Source organism: Ananas comosus, linkage group 22 (genome assembly GCF_001540865.1).
Source record: "Ananas comosus cultivar F153 linkage group 22, ASM154086v1, whole genome shotgun sequence".
Lineage (NCBI taxonomy): Eukaryota > Viridiplantae > Streptophyta > Magnoliopsida > Poales > Bromeliaceae > Ananas > Ananas comosus.
Window position 1 is genome coordinate 3,212,412 of NC_033642.1, and position 23,391 is coordinate 3,235,802.

At 41.5% G+C, this 23,391-nt stretch overlaps 1 protein-coding gene across 1 annotated transcript in view; it reads left to right on the forward strand.

Moving 5' to 3' along the window:
• The window catches only part of LOC109727206 (kinesin-like protein KIN-UB), a 55,486-nt gene extending 50,542 nt beyond the window's left edge, over positions 1–4,944 (forward strand). The window contains exons 18-19 of the mRNA XM_020257207.1: positions 4,008–4,136; positions 4,220–4,944. Of these exons, the coding sequence (XP_020112796.1) occupies positions 4,008–4,136; positions 4,220–4,380 (290 nt within the window). The 3' untranslated portion in view covers positions 4,381–4,944. The remainder of the gene's footprint in view (positions 1–4,007; positions 4,137–4,219) is intronic.

The following is a 23,391-nucleotide window of genomic DNA, read 5'->3' on the forward strand; positions in this document are numbered from 1 at the left end:
CGATATAATAGGGCTAAAACTCTTAACCCGGCTTAAGTATTTTGGGTAGTGGCTACGCCCAAGAGGTTAAGAGAGTTAAGCGTACTAGGACGGGAGTAGTTCTAGGATGGGTGATCCTCTGGGATGTTGGGGCGTTACAGTTGGCTTCAGAGTCAATTACCAGTCAGAAATGTGAGCTGAGTCTCGGCTGAGGCAGGATTATATAGCGGGAAGAGCGAGGCTCTCATGCTGTTGACTGTTGTGGGTGGAGCGCGGCTTCCCCACAAGGTCAGTTTAAGTTAGCGAGACGAGTCTCATATCGCCTGATACTTATGAGTTTGAGCTTGACGAGGACGTTAGGACTTAAAGGGGGGGAGAATGTGAAACCCCAGATAGTCCAATATATACGATATAATAGGGCTAAAACTTTTAACCCGGCTTAAGCATTTTGGATGATGACTAAGCTCAAGAGGTTAACAGAGTTAAGCATGCTAAGACAGGAGTAGTCCTAGGACGGGTAACCCCCTGGGAAGTTGGGGCGTCACAGTGCTCATCTTGCCTTCATGTAGAATTTTAATTATCATCTCAATTATAGACCTCTAAGTTCCTCTTAGTTTGAAATTCTTAAAACTAATTTGAATTGTCTTTTGACTTTCCTAACAACGAATATATCTGACCAAAACCTATAACAAGTCTCTTTCCAAGAAGGATCCGTAGAATTTACCTTAGAGATTAGAGAGAAAATCAAATTGCATGTTCAGCATAGTAGTTCTGTTGTGAAAACTCATAATGAATGATTGCTAGAGAAAAGTTGAATGAGAGGATATACAGATAAGTTATATATTAGAAAGCAATTGTCGTTTAAATTTGCTGTAAAGGGTCTTATTGTACTCCATGTACGAGAAACATTCTGATTGCTTTATGGTAGACATATTACATAGAAAATAGTGCAACAACTTTACATATTTTACTTGATAATATTTCCCTTTCCCTAGCATTAGCTAGTGACATGACGCTGTGCCATAATTGGATTTTTTTTTCTTTTTTTTTTCCCTGTTCAGTTTGGAATGGTTCTGCTGTGAAAGGTTTAGTAGATAGTTTGAAAAATTCGGTGTTCAGCAGAGCAATTTTGTAGACTTAAACAAACTCTTGTGGACATTGTTTCAAAGAGCTGCCACGGCGGTTGCAATGGCAGAAATGTACCTTAGCTGCTAGTAGGTAATGGCCCAAGGCACAGAGGATCAAGGCAGCCTCCATGCTTATAATAAGAGTTGCCCCACGTAATTTAATTGATCTAAATTCTAAAGATCCCTAAGGAACCATAGATAGATGTCAAACGACAGATAGATGGAGGGGGACTTCACAACTCTGACTGGAGCAAACTGATATCGATCATTGACAAGCAGACAACATCTATTCATTCACATTTTACTCTTCTAGTGAGCAGACAGCCATCACTAGTGCATGATGACTCTAGGTACCTGTGGCGCTAAGAGTGGCATGACATTTCATTTTTGCTGTCCCATTAGTTGTCATGCTGAAACCTTAATGCCCCGGCTAACCCAAAGTAGTAGTTGCAACCTGTTGGACCATACGAAGTGTACTAATACTAATGTCTTAGTCCTTATATGCCTATCTGCTCTCCCTACATTATCTTTTGTAGAATATTGGGGGTCTGACCAACTCTCCCAGATTATAACTCTCTTTTAGCCAGTGCATTCACATATATCCCAGTTTTCTCCGAGCTTACGTCATCGATCCAGAGATATGGCAGAAATCTCTGCACTATTACTAGTATTTAGTATTTACTATTTCCTACTCTCCAGTCTGAGGATAGCACCTATAGTGCATAATCAGCTGGGGTCGCACAAGTAGCCAATTAGTACTAGTTGAATGCTTAGGCCCAAATCGTTAATACTCTTCTCCTATTCCTTATATCTATCCCTTTCGCCTTATTATTGTTAGAAAATTGCGTACGGTAAAAATGCAGCAAAAAAAGAAATCAAACAAATTTGATTTTCAAAAACTCTTGAGATCCAATCTCAAAAACCACGCAATTAGGATCCCTCATGTTCTTTAAGATTAAAGGAGAAAAACAAGATCAAATATTTACCTTTTGCGCGGGTAGATCTTCATCTCAATTTGATGATCGTGGAATTGGGTTCTCTTGAAGCCGCACACGCGTCCGGCCTCTATAGGTATCCACACGAGATTGGTGATTTGATCGATGTCCTTATCGGGGTGTTAGCTCCCTTGCAAAGGACGTCCTTCTTGCTAGAAGATGGAAGAGAGAAGAAGAGAGATAACGACTAGGGTTTTCTAAAAACTCCCGTATATTATATAGAGGAATATAATTTTTTTTTAATAATATAATAACTATTAAGGATAAGTACAAATCTAGATTTAAATTTATCCTTTCCTTAATTGGTTAGATCGATCAAATTCTAATTTAATTCGACTCAAACTTTATCTTAATTTGATCATATCAAATTAATAATGCAACATTTGCACACAAGTCCTCATAATTTACTAACTATTAGTGAGTCCTCTCTTGTAACATTTACACTTTAATACCACTAATTTGTAACAATTACAAATTAGTCCAATTATCAACATATTGACAATTAGGTCATCCGACGATTCAATAATCGCGATTTAGCTATCCGATCAGTCACAACCTCTTATGTGTGTGACCCCATAGGTTCTATTCTATCTGGTAGTGAGATATATTTTGATCGCTATCAACAATATTACTGAAACTCCTTTCAGTGGATCGGAACAATTGCTACTCAGCCCAATGAGAATTATCGATCATCTAGATAATTCTCATGAGTCTCAAAATCCACCAGTGACGCCTAGCAGCATGTAGTGGCATTCCAGTAGAATGGAATACTGAACCTCTTCGTGCAATTACTGTGTGATACAGTCCTTCTATAATGAGTCCCGACTAGACGGAGGTTATGGAATAACTCGTCAAACCCCATCGTCTGTCATATGACAAATTTATTTGACTCGAGTTTCTAATATTGGAAACCCTTTCTGCTATTAACTCTGTTCTGGCCAAGGTCTTCTAAACTCGGTCTCATAAATCACATAGGACTAACGCCCCTATCTATCGAGTGAGATAGATTCTATATAAGTGCACACCCTATTCCTACAATGAACTTACTGCAGCCAACATGCACCGCAAGGACCCGAATGGCTAGGGACCAAGTGTATGTACAGTCAAACTACAATAACCTCATTGTGAATAGCCAAGGCACCGCAGGTCAAAGGACCAGTCACACTACTGCAATATTGAGTAAGTTACTGATGAGTGAGTAGACATCCAAGTGACTTCTCGCGTTGTTCACGCTCGGTACGCTTGTTCTCTAACAACCACCTGCATATTCGCTTCAGTGTCCCCACACTGTTGACTCGGGACTCGTCTACCCAAAAAGGGAAGCGACCTATGCACCAACCTCATCGGATTAATCAGTCCTCATGATGATTCATTGATCGGGAGCATTTAGGAATTAACCATCAATGACACATTTCTCAAATTCTCAACTCTTGAGAATATATATCATCATCTTATTAATTCTTTAGATGATTCATGAACACATACACAACATGAGTGTAAATAAGAACCCAAGTTTATTCATAATATTTTAAAGTCAAATACAAATTTATGTCCTAAAAAAAATACATATGTCGGCCTGGTTGGCTTCTAGGGCATACATCTAACAATTATTTGATGTGAGAAAATTGGAATGTGAAAACTAGTTTGCATTGACTTTAATTTCAAAATCTTCGCATAGTCCACCAATACGAGTATCAATTAGGGTGTCTTACGACTTGCATATTTTAGAAAATGCTAGGTTTTGATGATGATGGCAGATGCTGATTATGACAGTAATGATCCATGTTATGTCTATATATATTTTTTTCCCTCATGTTATCTTTGCATCCTTTTTCTATGATTAGCATAGAGTGATCTTGCGAAACATCTTGATGCATATTAATGTGGTTCTCTATGATGGTCACAGGAAATAAGCTAGGAAAATCTCTGTTAATTGAAGATGGAGCACTCCCTTGGATTATAAAAAATGCCAATAACGATGCTTCACCAATTAGACGCCACATTGAACTTGCGTTGTGCCACTTGGCACAGCATGGTAAGTTTGCTTTTAATATCTCACAGCTACCAATTGTAAATTTTACATGCTTCTAGTCTCATAACCTCAATTATTTCTTGCAGAAGTGAATGCAAAGGACATGATCAGCGAAGGAGCCTTGTGGGAGCTTGTTCGGATTTCACGGGACTGTTCACGAGAAGATATTAGGATGTTGGCCTACCGGACTCTGACTTCTAGTCCCACCCTCCAAGCAGAGATGAGGAGATTGCACATCGAATGTTGATGAACCAAGCTTTTCTGCAGGCTTCTTGTGTGGATAGTAAAATGCAGCTACTTGAGGTGCCATTTTGGGAAGAAATTTTGGTTGAATATTTGCAAAGGCTTGATATGCGTGGAAGGGTCTGAGTCTATCTAATCTCAGAATCGTCTGACAACGCAATGTTAATGGGCTCTACTAATTTTGATTTGAAGGGAGTTAAAAGAAATATTTCTCAACAATTCTTTTGTTCATGGCGAAACTCCCTACACAAAGGACCCGTCAACTTGCCTCTGTTGTATAAGTTTGTGTATAATGTAGAATAAGTTAAAAAGATGATGGTTAAAGACTTGTCAGAATCGGGTCATACTGATACTTATTATATAGAACTTGCTTGGCATTTTTCATGTCTCTATTTTCATGTGGGAATGTATATTAAACGTATGAGTCATATTTAAACAAGAAAGATACCTGCTTTACGTTTGAGTTTTGGCATGGAAACGAAGAGAAATGCATTATCCTGTTTCTTACTGCCCAAGCTGTTTGCACAGAGAAATTTCCTAATAAAGTGTTTTCCAGTTTTAGTGCAAATTAGATGCCAAATTTAGATTAAATTGATGGGTAAGAAATCCTTTTGTATGATTTGTTGGAGGACCCAACAACTCTTGTTTGGATTTACAATGACTTTTTATTGGATTTGGTAGCTTTAAATCCCCAGAATGGATGATCTCTTTCTATGTCTTTTCTTTCTTATTTGCAGTTGTTTTTTATTCTATGTTGCATGAGAAATGTTAGCTAAAGTGAAAACTTCGTGTTATTTGATGATTCATGGGCATAAATAAAAAATCATAGATCTTAAAAGTTAATTGTATTGGAATTCTTGTACTTTGCATGTAGTTGTTGGTTCATTTTCGCTCCTTGGTGAAACACACTTAGAAAAATGCTATGGTAGCATAGCATCAGTTAGACAAGACAACGTAACATGTAGAACTTGAACTTTTGAAAATGCCCATTATGTGTTCGATGAAATGTCAATGTTGCCAGAAAACCTTCATGTATTTTGATTGTGGCATAGTATGGATATATAATTATAGTTTGTAAGAGCCAAAGTGAACTCAACCTAGTACTTTAGCTTGTGAGGGTTGTTCCTTACAAGCCAATTAGCCCTTGTTTGGTTGGGGGTTAAGGGGTGGAATAACCCCTTAACCCCCATTTTATCCCCAAACACCCCAAAAAAAAGGTAGGGTTAGCTAACCCCACCTAACCCCACCTCAAATAAATTATCCCGGGTTAGCTAACCCCACCTAACCCCACCAAACTTCAACCAAACATTATTTTCTATTCATAATAACCCACTATCTTTCTTATCATACCTACTCCAACCAATCATTATCCTTCTTTATCAATCATTATCTTCTTATCCCACCTACCCAACCAAACACTATTTTTCATTATTCTAGACTAACTCCAACCCCCAACCAAACACAAAAAAACTTTAACCCCACTTTAACCCTGAACTTAACTCTATTCCTGAAATAGCTACTTTTTCCTTAACCCCGAACCAAACGGAGGCTTAAGGTCTCTTTGGAGGTAGCGAGGATGCGATTGTTTCTCTCATCCTAACTGTTGAGTGCCTATGTGGGTTCGTTTGCGAGGAATAGCCTAGCGATGATGCGATGTGGGTTTGTTTGGAGGTATAGTGTCACGCCCTGGACTTTAGCGGAAGTTCACCAGTCACGTGCATAAACTCGCCGTGTACACCACAAACTCAAATATACACCAAACGTCTACAATCAACATAATAAAAGCATACTATCTTAACCAGGTAATCAGAGCAAAACTAAAAATTCATATACTTATACAAATACAAAACCTTATTACGGCTTAAAAAGTAAAGTGCATTCTAAACAGTTTCAATCTACATCTATGAACTAGACCAAAATAAACTCATAGAGGTTTGTCTATTAATATCGAGAAGGCTCTAGCTAGTCGCTGACTCCTCGCCAGTTCCCTAGCCTTTCCCGCTGTGGAAGGCTCTGTAAAAACAACAACAAAGAGGGCGTGAGAACTATTAAACAATAGTTCTCAGCGGGTAAGCCGCCGAGAGTGGCGAAGTACACCACTAGGTCAACTGAGGCATGAGTAAACAATAATAAGTAAGCAAAGTAAATGCAACAAGTAAATGAAATAATTCATCCATAGCATGCCTCACAAGATATATTTTCTAACATATTTTAGATACTAATTCATCATAACAAGTTCTATAAGTCATGCTAATTATCAGTTAAATCGGCTATATGTCATGCTATATGTAAAACATCATCATTCTAATCTAACTAACTAGCTAATGACATCATGTAGCTATTTTTCTACGCTAGCAAAAGTGTAAACATTCAGACACTGTCACTATACTACTGACCAACAGGGATGTCAACTTCCTGGTATGTTCATTACTAGGTATATTCAACTAATGACATATAGTATCCGTACTGTAAGAAAATCATGTGTATGCAGCGGAAGAAAATAACACAATTAAAAATTTTCTTGAAAACCAAAGATCACCTTATATTTCGTTTTAGATCATTAATAATAGATCTAATTAATCTAATCAAATAGGATTTATATTTTATTATATTTTACCTCGCGGGTCGAGATCACCGCGAAGTCGACAATCGTTGTTAAAATTGTTCGTCCTCGGTTAGCCGCGCACATGCCCGGCCTTTACTCGCGTCCACACAAAATCACGCCCTTGATCGAATTAGACGACCGCTTCAATCCGTGATCCGATCACGAATTAACCCTTGTGTTGACTTGAGGAAAATGAATCAATCTTCTAGATGTGCTAGCAACTTTGAAGATCGAAACCGATGGATTAATTGTGGAGAACTTGAGGAAGAAAGAGGATTGACGGCTAGGGTTTTCTATTTCTCTTGTATTAATTTTTCTTAATTTTAATATGTCATATGACATATATTTATAATGAGAAAACCCTAACGTAATCCTAATCCTAATCAAAATCCTATTCCGATTAGATTATCCATTAACCCACAAGTTGGCTGTAATATTAACCGAATTCCGAATCCTAATTCTAATTCGATTCGTGTGTAACATTTACACATAAGTCCTCATATTATTTACTAACGATTAGTAAATACACCATGCAACTTTTACACATAAATATCTCTAATTTACAACAATTGCAAATTAGTCCTTTTACTAATAAATTAGTAAACTTTAGTATTTAACTATATTATAATTGTAATTAATCCATCCGATAAACTTCTTTTATCGTATCTTAAATATCGATCATGCGCGATTTCTTATGTGTGTGACCTAATAGGTTCAATTCTGTCTGGTAGTGGGATATGATGCGATCTCCATCCACATCATCATCGAAACTCTTTTCGATGGCTCAAACTCTTTTGATTCCACCCTTATAGAATAATTAATTATCTATAATTATTTCTATTGGTTCCCACAATCCACCAGTGACGCCTAGCAGCATGTAGTGGCAATCAGTCAGAAGTGAATATCGGACTGAACCTCTAGGTGCAGTTATCGTACAATACAATCCTTCTATTGCATAGTTCCAACTGAGTGGAGGTCATGAAATATTCGTCAAACCCCAGCACCCGTCATATGTCAAATTTGATAGGACAGAAGCTCTTATGGTTACTCTTGGAAACATCTTTCCATACACCATATTACCCCGGCCGAGGATTTCTGAGCTTTGCCTTACAAATAGCATAGAACTAATTATCTCTCTACCGAGAGCGATAGATCCCCTATAAACACACACCCATTCCTGATATGAACCGACCGCAGCCAACATATACTACTAAGACCCATGGCTAGGATCAGAGTTTGTTGCATAGTCAAACTACAGTAGCCTCATATTGAATGACCGTGGTGTCGCAGGTCTAAGGATCAGTTGTACCACTGCAACATCGAACCAGTTACTGACGAATGAGTAGACATCCATGTAACTGTTCGTAGTTGGTCACGCTCAGTACCCTTGTTCTCCAACAACCACCTGCATATTCGCTCCAGTGTCCCCACACTGATGACTCGAGATTCCTAATCCCAAAAGAGAAGCGACACATACATCAATCTTACCGGATTAATCATCGTCCCCATGATGATCCTCTGATTGAGAGCATTTATGAATTAATCACCAATAATATGTATATCAAATTCTCAACTCTTGAGAATACATATTATCATCTTATTAATTCAAAGGACGATTCATGGACACATTAAACATGAATAGAATAAAAGGCCCAATTATATAAAGATTAAGTACAAATATATGTCCCATAAAAAATAAAATGCGTCAGCCTGATAGGCTTCTAGGGCATACAACTAACACATACTGCTATGTCCATCTAAGGTTAAAGTCACTTATATTAACCCAATTAATGAGAGACTTACACATAGTAAGGTCTCAACCCGTGCCGTGCCTAATGGCCCCGTGGAAGTCAACACTACCCACAGCAATCCACTTCGGCGCTCAGTCTCGTACATAAGCGAGCAATCTGTCGCTTAGGCCAACTCTGGAGTACTGGTTTGTGGGGAGCGACCCTCACAAGCATGTGCGAATGAGCATATTGGCAAGTAAGCGTAATCCATAGCATAGATATCACAAGTTCATCATGTCTCTAACATGGAATCTCAACTCGACAAAAGGTTGATAGTTAACACTAAGTCATAACCCATTATCAATTACTTGGTGACATATTTCTACCAATAGATAGTATGACTTAAACAAGTACATACTTTACATCATATTGATGATTCTAATGATCTGTACCCGCATACTCACATATAGTTCTCTCACTACTACCTATCCATAAGGAATGTGGTTACTAAGGTCATACTCAATAACTTATTCTAGTGTTCATGTAACTCATGGCACATATTTTACATAAACCTCCACTACTTGAAGTAAACCAGTATTATGAAGTAATTCTACTTGACTACACAAGTATAACCTCATGTCCAATTCTAGTTATTTAACTAGATCATATATATATATAACCATGAAATTCATGCTATTGTTATCATGTAAAAACAAATACCAACTTGTCAACACAAGTAAGCGAAACATCATATAAAGTACTCTATACATGATTCATGTACATGTATATGTATGTAACTTCACCTTATATAATATGCTAAGAGTTCGGTCATCATGTCTACCACATGGAATTACATGATTTAACTCAAGGTACATCATCATAATACTTCAATCATTTAGTTGTCCAACTAAGCCAAATGTCATATTCATGACTATACAGCTATTCCCTATGGAATGATGTTATACTTAACTTATCTATACAAGTTTACTAATATCTTGAATACATGCTAACCAAGCAAACAATCTATGTAGGCTAAGCAATTCCATGATTCTTCCTCTACTACATAGAGGTTCCATTATATCCGATATGGTATGCATATTGATGCAGCCCCAATTCATTCAAATAAATATGTATTCACATGAATGTGCAATAATTCCAATTCTATAATGTCAAAGAAGACATACAGGGAATTCACCCATTTCGGTAAAGTCAAACCGACCTAATTACTGTCGACTCTCGTCGATTCTACAAACGAAGGTAATCCGAAGCCTCCAAGTACCCTAACAAACATTCTAAAATCAGCTAGAAGTTGAATTCAAACCTCTACATATAAACCTCACATAGCATCTAGTTTAGGCAAGCATTTTACCTAAAGTTAAACCTTCACCTCAATTCAGGTTAGAGCACACCGTATCTAACTTGCAAGGATCACAATTCTCAGCCCAAAGGGTTTCCAAAACTTGCTGTGAACATACACCATAAACCCCTTTATAACTATTATCAACACATCCAAACTACAAAGGAGTTAGATTGCTCACCTTACACAGCTCCAACTCAGGTTGAAGCACACCAAAACCAGCTCACAAGGATCACTAAACTTAGCTAACAAGGTTCACATAACCTGTTGTGAACACATACCAAACATCATCACTACTAACACCACTATAACAAGTATAGCCTCAAAGTAGCGAGAGTACTTAGCTAATCATCTTCCCAAAGCTTCAATTCAGCTCTTCCTTGGATTAGAATTGAAGAACTACAGCAAAACACCTCTTCTATAGCTGTTTTAATCCTCCCTAAAACCAGCTGGCAGCAAGAGCAAAGAACAAGCTCAAATTTCATTACTATAGCATTAACTAGAGAGAAGTTGAATCACTTGCCTCACCAAGCTTCAACTCAGCTTCCTACTGAGTTAGGCTGCGAAATACCTCTCCCAAGGTTCCTTTTCCACCTTTCCACAGCTTCTCCAAGCCTTCTAAACCAGCAAGTATCAAAAGAGAGGAAGAAATAGGCTCAAATCCTCCTTTTCCACTTCAAAATGGAAAAACCTAGAGAGAGAAAGAGAGAGAGAAGCTCACCCCTGTTCTCTGGGCTCCAATAGGATAAGAACAAGCTGAGGGGTCGAGCTCAACTGATAAGAACGAGTTTAGAAAGTGAAATGACCAAAACAACCCTCAGCCATGTAGTTGCTGTGCTGGGTACCGGTACTCGAGCATGTTGGTACCGGTACTTAGTGCAAAATACATATTTCGTCGCTTCAATGCACTTTTGCTCTTCCGGTCATTTGTTCGCTCAAGTAACTTGTCGAAAACCTTTCGACAACCCTTCAAAAGATGTAGAATAGTTCCAATTACTATTCTAACACTCGAACTTTGCAACTTGCCAAAGTTCAATGTACTACATATAGCCTAGCGAGCTGCGATTGTTCCTCTCGTCTTAATTGTTCTATTTAAACGAATCTTAATCTATTTCAAATGACCTTACTCGATTAAATCTAAAATTGATATAAATTTTCTTGACGAAAAGTGCTGATATTCTGGACAATTTTGAATTATAGTAGGGCGACATAATAGGGGACAAGCCGAACATCTTTCTTGCTTCTGTCGGCTAGTTTTAGCTACTGTGGAAATATTTGTTCATATAGTGCACTATTTACCACATTGTTGCACTAATATAAAGTATGCACTGCACTGTTTTAGGGTTGTTGTACTATTTCAATTCCATTTGCATCAATATTCCCGTCGCTGGTTGCGTATTCTTCCAAATCTTAGTGTCGAACAGCAAACATTGGGTTTGGTGAATAGCGTGCAGATTAGGTTCGCATACCAGTTCAGACTGAATATTTCGTTTCCTGCGTAGGTCACATTTAATGCTAGCGCCAGAATCCATACAGTTATGTGTACGTTCTACTCGATTAGGTGAGGTGAAGAGAGACCGGCAGGCATATCGAAGTTTCCTCAGGAAGTAAAAGTGGCTCGGGAAGTAAAAGTGGCTCTTCAAACGTTTTTTATTTTTTAAAATATGGGTTCTTCATATGCATTCCCCGTAAAGGCGACGAGGTTAAGGCGACACTACCTTTGGTCAAGAAGGTGAAGGCGAAGGACGGCGTTCCCCGTAAACGCGAGCGTAGCGACGGCGTAGGAGGGGGTCCTCGTATTCCTCGTTCCTAGTCGTTGTGGCGGTGCCGGCGCCAGGTTGTGGAGATGTAGACGTCGCCGACGGTGCCGCCACAATGATTGGAACGAGGAATACGAAGATCTTCCTCCTCCGCAGCCGTTGCGCTTGCGTTTAACAGGAAGGCCGTTCATCCCCTTCACCTCCTTGACCAAAAGTAGCGTCGCCTTAACCTCGTCGCTTTTACGAAGAGATGCGTCGCCGCCACCGCCACAACAATTGGAGATGAGGAATACGACAACCCCCCTCCATAGCCACCGCATCGCCTGCGTTTAGGGGAGGACGCCGTTCGTCGCCTTCACCTTCTTGTCCAATAGTAGCGTCGCCCTTTGCATGGAAGTGCAAAAGATGCCAGATGATTTATATTGTTTCGTTAATTGTTGGAGAACATTGTATCTTGTATGCAAATCCTGTCTTGTATGTTGTAAAGAATTATAAAATCGTATAATTTGATGCCAGATTAATGGAGATTGCATTTTCTATTTCAATTCTTCTTCTTATTCTTTTGGCTTCTAAAATACTTTTTGAGACATATAATTTTACATTGCTTAATGACTCATTGCACCATTTTCTTCAAACCATTGCACTACTTAGGAATTCGTTACACCACTTCATCATTTTTTTTGCACTACTACCTATGCGTAACTCCCTCATCCCTCCTCACTCTTCCTTCCTCTTTCCTTCGCATGCAAACCCTAACGCCATGTACCTCGGCCACGCTTCTTCCACTTCTCCTCTACAAACGCGTGCTAGAATAAACTCCCACACGCTTCTTATGATGTTGGACTTATTTTCAATAGTTAGTGACGACTTGCACTAATTAGAGCTACATATTGCATAATTTTATATTAGGTTGCACTTTTCTGTTACACTGTTTGGAACTGCCTTGCACTGTTACGGTGAATGTTGCACTGTTATTACGACCGTATTGTACTCTTACAAGCTTAGTTGCACTCTTTTATCCCGTGTTGGACTATTATTCGTGTTTTACAGACTTGTTTTTACTATTAATTGCATGTTATCACCGATTAAGGAGAAAATTTTATACTGCTTAACCACTCGTTGGAGCATTAATGTTAGGCAAATATTATACCATTAATAATGACTCATTCCAGCCAGTGTTCCACTCGTTATGTTACACTGGTTGGAATTGCATTGCACTGTTATGATGAGTATTGCTCTATTAGTAGGAAGAGCTGTGCACTCTGACAAGCTTTCTTTTACTTTTTTACCCCATGTTGCACTATTATTCGTGTTTATGTTGCATTATTATTATATGGTTGAAAGAATGAAGTAATCTTTTTTAAGAGATGTTACACTATTGTCTTCTTTAATCGTTCAGGCGTTATGTTGCACCTCTCGAACACCGCACCTGCCGCCGACCTTCCTGCCCCGCCGCCGTTTCGCCTGCATTTAGAGGGGATGCCGTTCTTCGCAGTAGAAAAATTATGGACTTATTTGCACTATTAACTTCAGATTATATCACCAAATACAGAGAACATTTTGACTGGTTATGGACTCGTTGCACCATTTGCGTTAAAAGATTGAACATGTTGCAGAATTTTCTTTTATTTATTGCACAAAATTGGAGAATTTTACACCACGTCGAGCATTTTGTTGAACTACTTCCTTTGAGCCTTTTGTTGAACTACTACCTTCCGAGGGCGTGGGAGGTTGCCTTGTTGAGGGAGCAGATTGAAGGTGAGCGTTGCTCATCTCTTTGGTGGAGATTGCACTGGAGCGAGCCGAAGGATGCACTGTTAGAAGGGCCGTTGCACTATTTTCCTCGCGTTGCTCGGGGCCATTGCACTATTATCCCTATTGTGATCCGCGCAGTTCTTGTCTTTTAGCTTCAGAAATTTTAAATTCTTAAAGCCGAACAGCAAATAGCGGAGCTGGGGAATAGCAGCGCGGATTTGGTCCAGGTTTCAAAAAAGAGCCGAGGTTGTGTAAAGCGCAAGGGGCGCATTTAATGCCCGCCAGGACCGTACGGTAAGATATACGTATCTCAGAGAATACGCAAGCGACGGATGTAGATGAGGGGCATTTTGGTTAGGCGGCTGAAAATTTGGCCTGAATCTGCAAAAATAAAAAATGTGGCCTCCTTTTGCAAAAGCGCAAAACTAGTGGATTTTTTATGCAAATTGGCCTTATTTGTATACTTAATCCAACTAATGTGGTTTATAGTTGCTTACCCATGTACCGAGACTGATTTGCCAGGCGCGGGCGGGATCCAGTGAATGTTAGATGCAGTTACTGTTTGAATTTAGTTTCTTTTGTTTTTATGTCTAGTATATTTAGATGTGAATTTTTTAGACCTCGTAAACGATCATTTGTTTATTTGTTTCTATTTTGTTATTTCTTCATACCCATATTTTGTTTTATATAGTATCTGTTGGACCGAATTTTTGTTTGCGTTTCATAGTAAACTTTGGTTTTATTAACCTCTAGTTTTATTTATGTGAGAATTAATTTGATTTTAGTTGAAATTCAATTGTTAGTCTCATCTTTTGATTCTTGGATTTAGTGAAAAATTTTGAAATCATCATTTTGCTTGTTTTCTCTCTTGTTCTATAGCCTTATATATTTGTTAATTTAGCATGTATACTATGTTTATTTCATTGAATTTCTAGATGTTTTTCCCGAGGCCCTCCTTGGGCTATCGCCGAATAGGGAGATTGAATTTTGTGTCGATTTAGCTCCAGGGATAGATCCAATTTCGAAGACGCCTTACTGGATGTCACCAGTTGAGCTCAAGGAACTGCAATTGCAACTCTAAGAACTTCTGGACAAATGATTCATTAGACTTAGTGTGTAAGGAAGTGAATTCTCGAAATAAGAGAGTTGAACTTCGGTTAGAATCGATTGATTGTTGACTTGGTGTGCTTCGGAAAATCTGAAGGCGTCAAAAAGGCCAAAAGTGCATTGGAGATGGCCTCCGAGAGCGAGTTGTGAAAATTCTTCAAAGTGCAGGATTTTTGCTCTCGTAGACCGGTCCCTGGTGGCAAAGACCGGTCCCCGTAGCTTGGAAAATATGGCAGAGAGCTTTGCACACAAAACTTGCTCTCGGGGACCGGTCCCTGGTGGGAGAGACCGGTCCCCGTAGGTATGCGAATTGGTCAGGGGGTTGTCCTTTGAGAGTGAGCTCTCGGGGACCGGTCCCTCATTGGAGAGACCGGTTCCCGTAAGCGTGGAAAAGGGGGCAAGGCCTCTTTTCTGTGAATAAGCCACTCTCGGGGACCGGTCTCTCTTGGAGAGACCGGTCCCCGTAGCCTGAATCTGCCCAAGTCGGGCTGTGTCATGTTGACAAAGTGGAGGGGTTTTTATGCAATTGTAGCATGAGTTAGGGGTATATGAGAGGGTGAGCTCTCTCTCTTTCTCATTTCTCTCCCAAGCTTAACCCTAACTCCCTCTCTCTCTCTCTCTCTCTATATTCTCTTCCTCTCTCTCTAGAAGGTGAAGAAGAGAAGGGTTTTGGTAGAGAATTATACAAGGAGAAGGATCTTCATTGTCTTCTTCTTCCTCTTCACCCTTGGAGCAAGCTTTTGGAGGTAAGCTTCTAGGCTCAACTATGGTGAACTTTTAGGGTTTAGGTCTTTAAGCTCTAGAATGGTTTAGTTGGAACTCTAGCATGCTAAATAGATGTTATAGTACATGAGTTGGAGGTTTAGCGATGGATTCTTGCATGATTGCAAGTTAGGGCTCCAAAAATGGGGTTTTGTGAATTGTTGGGTATTGATCTCAATTGATCAAGTGTAAACCTAACTATTAGGTATTTAAATGTGTAGGTGAAGACGGTTCGATGATTCGTCGAGCGGGTGCAAAGTTATTGGCAAGAAGGACCTTTCGAGCTTCGTTTTCGCCTGGGAGGCCGAGACGACGTCGTAAAATCGCCGAACTTCATTCCTAGAGTCGCGCCAATGCCAGAAGGTGGGTGGTGTCATTCCGAAGCAACCGGCACCTCTTTATGTCTTGGTGCATTGTAATCTAGCATCTCTTGCATATATGCATTGTAGGATAAATGTGCATTGCCATTTCCTTATGCTTTCCTAGATGATATCATAGTGTGAGTTGAATGCTTCATATAGTGGAAAGATAAGGATTGGGTCGAGACATTGAATCCTATAGTGCCGAGATAAGAGATGGACTCGATGGTTAACAAAAGACATAACGAGTGGCATGTAAATAATAATGACAACAGAACGAGTGGCATGTAACTTAGTGTATAGATGACACTTGACATGTGAACTTAGGGATAGGCGGATTCCCTAGAGATGAGTCATTGAATAAGAACCTAGTGTAGTTAAACACTTGCATGTGGACTTTGGGATAGGTGGATTCCCAAGTGACTGTTAGCTCTGGTGGATAGGGTATCCTCGAGTTGAGAGGATTGAATCATACTCGCTGTCTGTTCAGAACTTGTGTTGGTCGCTCCTCACAAGCGTGCGCTCCGGAGTTTTGGCACATGGGGGATAGCCTTATGGGGTCCCTGGGACAGCCTTATGGGGTCCCGCAGACGGTCTCGGGTTTGTGAACGAGTTGAGTTTCCCTACCACGAGATGCATGTGAGTCGCGGGCGAACCTCCGAGTTGGCCAAGGATTTGGATAAGCCAAAGAATTGATGAACAAGTAAAGAACATTACTTCTTGGACATAGTGACATGTTAGTAAACCATTTACTATATAATGCATGCATACACTATTGATGATTGGGCATAGTAGCATAGTTTTCCTACTATCGCCTTTACATCTTTGATATCTATCTATCTATCTATCTGCTTGTGCCCACTTGGACCTAGTGGGGAGATCCGCGGAGTCGGCGGTCGAACCCACTAGGAACTATGGACAATAGTTCTCACCCCACTTTATTGCAGGGCCGAGTACGAGCACTCCGGGCAAGGATCGCGGTAAGGGCCTAGCGCCCTAGCATTAGTATCCCTCCAGTTGCATTAGAGGTACCTACTTATATGAGAGTAGATGATGTATAGGTTGTGAGATGCATTTTGGAGAGATATGAATGAACTTGTACTTATGTTTTGGATGAGCAAAATGTAAATCAATTGTGATGTAATAGATAGAACTCTCTCTTTTTGCACTTGTATGTATACTTGTGTTACTTGCTCTTGTTGTTATGCACTTGTGGTGCCTCTATTATTATTGTATGGATCATGCATGTATTGAATTGTTTCCGGGCGAATTCTTGTACATGATCCCGCGGTTGAGCCTTGGGCGGATAGGGGAGGTGTTGTCCGTTCGGCGTCTGTTCGACGCGCCCGAACCGGACCAAATGGGTAGCGGTCTCGGGGCGTGACATGTGTTTATGGTATCAGAGTAAGTAAGAGCAAGTAAAGAGAGAAGTCTAGGATTGATCTAGGAGACCCTAGGATGGAAACCTTAAGGCTATAGGTGCGTGAGCGAGACGTGAACCTATGACAATTGCGGGAGTTGATCGATTGGGTAACGATTGAAGTATGTTTCTAGTAGTGACTAGAAATGGGTTCAAGGGGTATGAGTTCTCGACTTGTAGTGGTTGTGTTGGCGGCCGACAACATGACACTAAGAGCCGGGAATGAGTACACTTGTGTGCTTCCGCCTAATTGCGATGCCGAGTCATGTTATTTCGTAAATGTGATAAGGTTTAACGGGTTAAGGTAATTAACCAAGTTGGTTATGTTTCAGGAGCTAATGTCGCCAAGGCGCTACACGCGTAGGTCCGTTCTGGCACCTTCTCTTGAGGTGCCCGAGCAGGCTGGATCTAGCAAAGTGCAGAAGTTGCGGGCGCAAATGACTGCGCTAGTCGGCGTGGTGCAGCGCCAAGAGAGTCGGTTCAAGTGGCTCCAAGAGCTTATGGAGCGACAGGTAGAGGCGGCTACCGCGACGGCGATCGAGGGTCGTGATCCGCCCACCCCCTCGGCATGCGTACCTGAAGCAGCTTAGGGTGAGGGCATAGTGGTAGTCCCGGTGGTGGCACATCCCCCGCCGGCGAGTGTTCCTCTGGCGGCCTCGGGTTCGGCGACACTCGATACGGCGACCAAGGAGGTGGAATGGGAACGGTTGTTGGCGGCTCTCGTCAAGTTCAGGAAGTTCAACCCGCCAATCTTCGAGGGGGAAAAGGTGGAATCGGCGATAGTGGAGTCGTGAATCGACTCAATAGAGACACTCTTCGACGACCTGTACACTTTGGAGAAAGATAAGGTGTACCTTGCCACTCATTGTCTCGAGAAGGCAGTGAAGGTATGGTGGAAGCAGGTGAAACGAGACCAGTCCTCCGACCTTCCGCCGATGCTATGGGAGGAGTTTAAAAAGACAATGTTTGCAAACTACTTTCCCGACACTATCAAACAGAAGCTACATGAGAAGTTTCGTAAGTTGAGACATGGGGATCGTTCAGTAGCGAACTATGAACAGGAATTCTCCCATATCATAGACTGCGTCCCGGATGTTGTTCGAGATGATCGGGACCGGACCGATTGGTTCTTGCGAGGGCTTCGGCTGGGGATATATAGGGCCGTGCAGCTATTTAAGCTCACGACCTTTGCCGAGATATTTGATCGAGCACTGTGGGCTGAATACAGTGATGCCCACGTGCGAGAAGAGCGTGAGCTTTTGGCCGAGTCGAAGGACAAGGGGAAGAAACGTCAAGGCGGTGGTTCGGGGGGACAATCTAGTTCCAAGAAGCCACCGAAGTATCCGCGATCGCAGTCTTGAGGCCGTTGAGTGCCGCGATGTATCATCTGTGGTGGAGACCACCCCACGTTGCGTTGTAATCAGCGGCAAGGGAAGTGCTTCAAGTGTGGGCAAGCGGGACACTTCATTCGTGACTGTCCTGGAGGAGCCTTGCCTGCCCCGTCTGTCGCATCGGCTCCAGCGACTTCGACACATTATGGAGGAGCCCTACCGACAGCAGCATCGGCTGGACATGCGATGGTGCCGCGTCAACCTGAGATGACGCGATTGGCTCTGAGCGGACGGGTATTCGCCGCTCAAGCCGAGGAGCCAGTCGAAGGCGAGGAGCGCCATGTTGTGGCAGGTATGGTCTTAATTAACGGAGTTCGCTCCAGGGCTATGTTTGACATAGGTGCCACGCATTCATTCATCAGTAGATCATTTGCACAAATGCATGACATTGGCATTCAGTCGAGTCAGAGCACCTGGCAAGTAGAGGGCCCCGGGCGTGCGTTCGTTGTTCGCAAGGAATGTCCGACGTGTCCAGTTCAAGTAGACAACTGGATAGTGCCGATTCGAATGTTGATGCTCAAGAGGTTGAAAGACTTCGACATTATATTGGGCATGGACTGGCTTTCGAAATATTACGCGTCTATTGACTACAGGCATAAGGTGGTAACGTTTCGAGGGCCAGGACAGGAGGAGTTCACATATCCAGCGTGCAAGAGCTCATGCTTCGCCGCGACAGTATCTGCGACGAGAGCAAGGAAGTTGGTTAATAGCGGTTGCGTGGCTTATTTGGCCACCGTTGTGGAAGTGGACTGAGTAGTTCCGACACTCGAGGAGTTGTCGGTGGTTCGGGAGTTTCCGGACGTGCTTCCTATGGAGTTACCGGGGATGCCGCCGAATCGAAAGATCGAGTTTGTGAAAGACTTGATCCCCGGAATGGCGCCGATCTCAAAGGCCCCGTATCGAATGGCGCCGGTTGACTTAAAGGAGTTGAGGGCTCAATTGCAAGATCTCCTCGACAAAGAATTCATCAGGCCGAGTGTGTCACCATGGGGAGTTGTCCAACGCGTCGAGGACACCCCCAATTAGGTTTCTACGAGGTCAATTCGCCCTCGAAAAATCCTAGAGTAAAAGTTCCAAATTTGAGCCCTAACAATGCCCTATAGCAATAGCTCCTAGATTGATCTCATCCCTAAGCAAAAGATAGCTAGAATCACCTAGGAAGCTCTCTAATACCATTTCCAAGCTATTGGAACCATTCCTAGGGCATCTATTGTGAACCCTAGAAGTTCACCATGTGAGCACCTCAAGAAAACCATAGTTTCATGGTGTTCAAGGCTCCATTACTCTTCTAAAGCCTCTAAAGAGACCAAAACTCCAAAACCTAAGGTTAAAATCCAAACCCTAGAGCAAATCCTACAAGAACTTACCTCTAGTCCAAGTCCTAGCAAGCTCCCTCTTGTTGGAGAGCTTCTAGACCCACCAAATCCACCAAGGATCCTCCTCCAAGCCTCTTCTTCTTCTTCTCCAAGCTCTAGGATTAGCTCTCTAGAGAGAGAAAAGAGAGAAAGTGAGAGAGAGGGGAGTGAATGGCTGTAAAGGGAGAGGGGGTTGGGTGTATAATGTGTTGTAACAATTACAACAAGGCCCCTCCACTTTATTTCCAGTGCACTGCCCAGAGGCATTTTTCTCAATCAGGGACCGGTCTCCCCGACCTGGGACCGGTCCCCGAGAGCTTCTCCAGCGGACTGCGCAGGCTGCGCGCGATGCAACCGGTCTCCCTTAATGGAACCGGTCTCTGGGGACCGGTCTCTCTTCGCAGGGACCGGTTCCCAAGAGCTGGTTTTCCAGGACTTAGCCGATTTCTCAGCCTCCCTCGCTACCTACGCGTTCGAGGACCGGTCTCTCCCACCAGGGACCGGTCCCCGAGAGCACAAAACTTGCAGTTTGCAGATTTTGATTTCCAAAAGCTCTTGAAGATCCCCAGTAATGCATTTTGCATTATTTGACGCCTTCGGCCTCTCCGAAGTGTACGAACCTCGCACTTTGGTCAATTTGACCAAGGTTCGAATTTAATTACCGAGGTTTCGGTATGTTACATACTAATCATGTACACGAGGGTACTCTAATGCAAAATGGAAAGCTACTAGCTACTAGGGCGCTATGCCCTTACCACGATCCTCTGCCGGTATGCTCTCGCTAGGCCCTACAACAAAGTGGGGTGAGAACTATATTAATATAGTTCCCAGTGGGTTCGGCCGCTGACTCCGCCGATCTTCCCGCTAGCTTTAAGCAGGCATAAGCAACAGATAGATAGATAGGTATGAAAAGAGCTGCTACATAGTAATGGAATATACACATGCTACTATGCCTCTTTAATCATGAAATGTATGAACATAACAATGAATGCCTTGATAAATAATGAATAAGCTGCTACATAGTATGAATCTACACATGATACTATGCCTCAAAACGAAATACATGAATGAGACACTACATAGTATAAACCAATAATATGATACTATGCCTCAATGAACAATAAATGAGCTACTTCCTAGTATATGATCTACCACATGGTACTAGGCCTCAATAATCATATGAATGATGAGCTACTACATAGTGCGTCGTGCAACTATGCCTCGATAATCAGAATGAACGAGCTACTACATAGTGCGTCGTGCAACTATGCCTCGATAGTATCCAATCTCACAGCCAACCCGAAGGTTATTGCCCAAGGTCAACCCAAAGGTTGCTACCCTGACTTACATCTCAAATCTCGCTAGTGGGGATATACCACCCGAGACCCATCTGCGGGACAACTATGTCTGCCCCAATGCGACTACTACTCCGGAGCTCACTACTTGGGTGGAGCGACCACGCCAAAGTTAAACAGACTATGTGAGTATGATCCAATCCCCACGCTGGAGGATACCCTATCTACTAGGGCCACAATGCCTTAACTACACTAATGCCAAATGCATAATGTCCACAACTGTTAGAAAATTGCATACAGTAAAAACGCAGCGAAAAAAGAAATAAAATAAATTTGATTTTGAAAACCCTCGAGATCCAATCTCAAAAACCACGCAATTAGGATCCCTCATGTTTTAAGATTAAAGAAGAAAAACAAGATCGAATCTTTACCTTTTTCGCGGATAGATCTTCACCTCAATTTGATGATCGTGAAATTGGGTTCTCTTGAAGCCGCACACACGTCCGGTCTCTATAGATATCCACATGAGGTTGATGATTTGATCGATATCCTTACCGGGGTGCTAGCTCCCTTGCAAAGGATGTCGTTCTTGCTAGAATATTGAAGAGAGAGGAGAAGAGAGATAACGGCTAGGGTTTTCTAAAAACTCCCGTATGTTATATATAGGAATATAATCCTATTCCTAATAATATAATGACAATTAAGGATAAGTATAAATCTAGATTTAGATTTATCCTTTCCTTAATTGGTCAGATTGATCAAGTCCTAATTTGATTCGACTTGAACTTTATATTAATTTGAACATATCAAATTAATAATGCAACATTTGCACATAAGTCCTCTTATAATTTACTAACTATTAGTAAGTCCTCTCTAGTAACATTTACACTTTAATGCCACTAATTTGTAATAATTATAAATTAGTCCAATTATTAACATATTGACAATTAGGTCCTCCGGCGATTCAATAATCGCGATCTAGCTATCCGATCAATCACAACCTCTTATGTGTGTGACCCCATAGGTTCTATTCTATCTGGTAGTGAGATATATTTTGATCACTATCAACAATATCACTGAAACTCCTTTCAGTGGATCGGAACAATTCCAACTCAGCCCAATGAGAATTATTGATCATCTAAATAATTCTCATTAGTCTCACAATCCACCAGTGACGTCTAGCAGCATGTAGTGGCATTCTAGTAGAATGGAATACTAAACCTCTTCGTACAATTACCGTATGATACAGTCCTTCTATAATGAGTCCCGACTAGACGGAGGTTGTGGAATAACTCGTCAAACCCCATCGCCTGTCATATGTTAAATTTATTCGACTCGAGTTTCTAATATCAGAAACCCTTTTCCGCTAATTATTCTGCCCTGGCTAAAGTCTTCTAAACTCGGTCTCATAAATCACATAGGATTAACACCCCTATCTACCAAGGGAGATAGATTCCATCTGAGTGTGCACCCTATTCCTACAATGAAGCTACTGCAGCCAACATGCACCGCAAGGACCCGAATGGCTAGGGACCAAGTGTATGTACAGTCAAACTACAGTAACCTCATTGTTGAATAGCCGAGGCACCGCAGGTCAAAGGACCAGTCACACTACTGCAACATTGACTAAGTCACTGACGAGTGAGTAGACATCCAAGTGACTTCTCGCGTTGGTCACGCTCGGTACCCTTGTTCTCTAACAACCACCTACATATTCGCTTCAGTGTCCCCACACTGTCGACTCGAGACATGTCTACCCAAAAAGGAAAGCGACCTATGCACCAATCTCATCGGATCAATCACCGTCCCCGTGATGATCCATTGATCGGGAGCATTTAGGAATTAATCACCAATGACACATGTCTCAAATTCTCAATTCTTGAGAATATATGTCATCATCTTATTAATTCCTTGGACGATTCATGGACACATACACAACATGAATGGAAATAAGAACCCAAATTTATTCATAATATCTTAAAGTCAAATACAAATTTATGTCCTAAAAAGAATACATATGTCGACCTGGTTGGCTTCTAGGGCATCCATCTAACAACAACTAGGGAAACTCACCTATTCCCTATACTCAATGCCATAAGTGTTTCTATTACACTAGGTT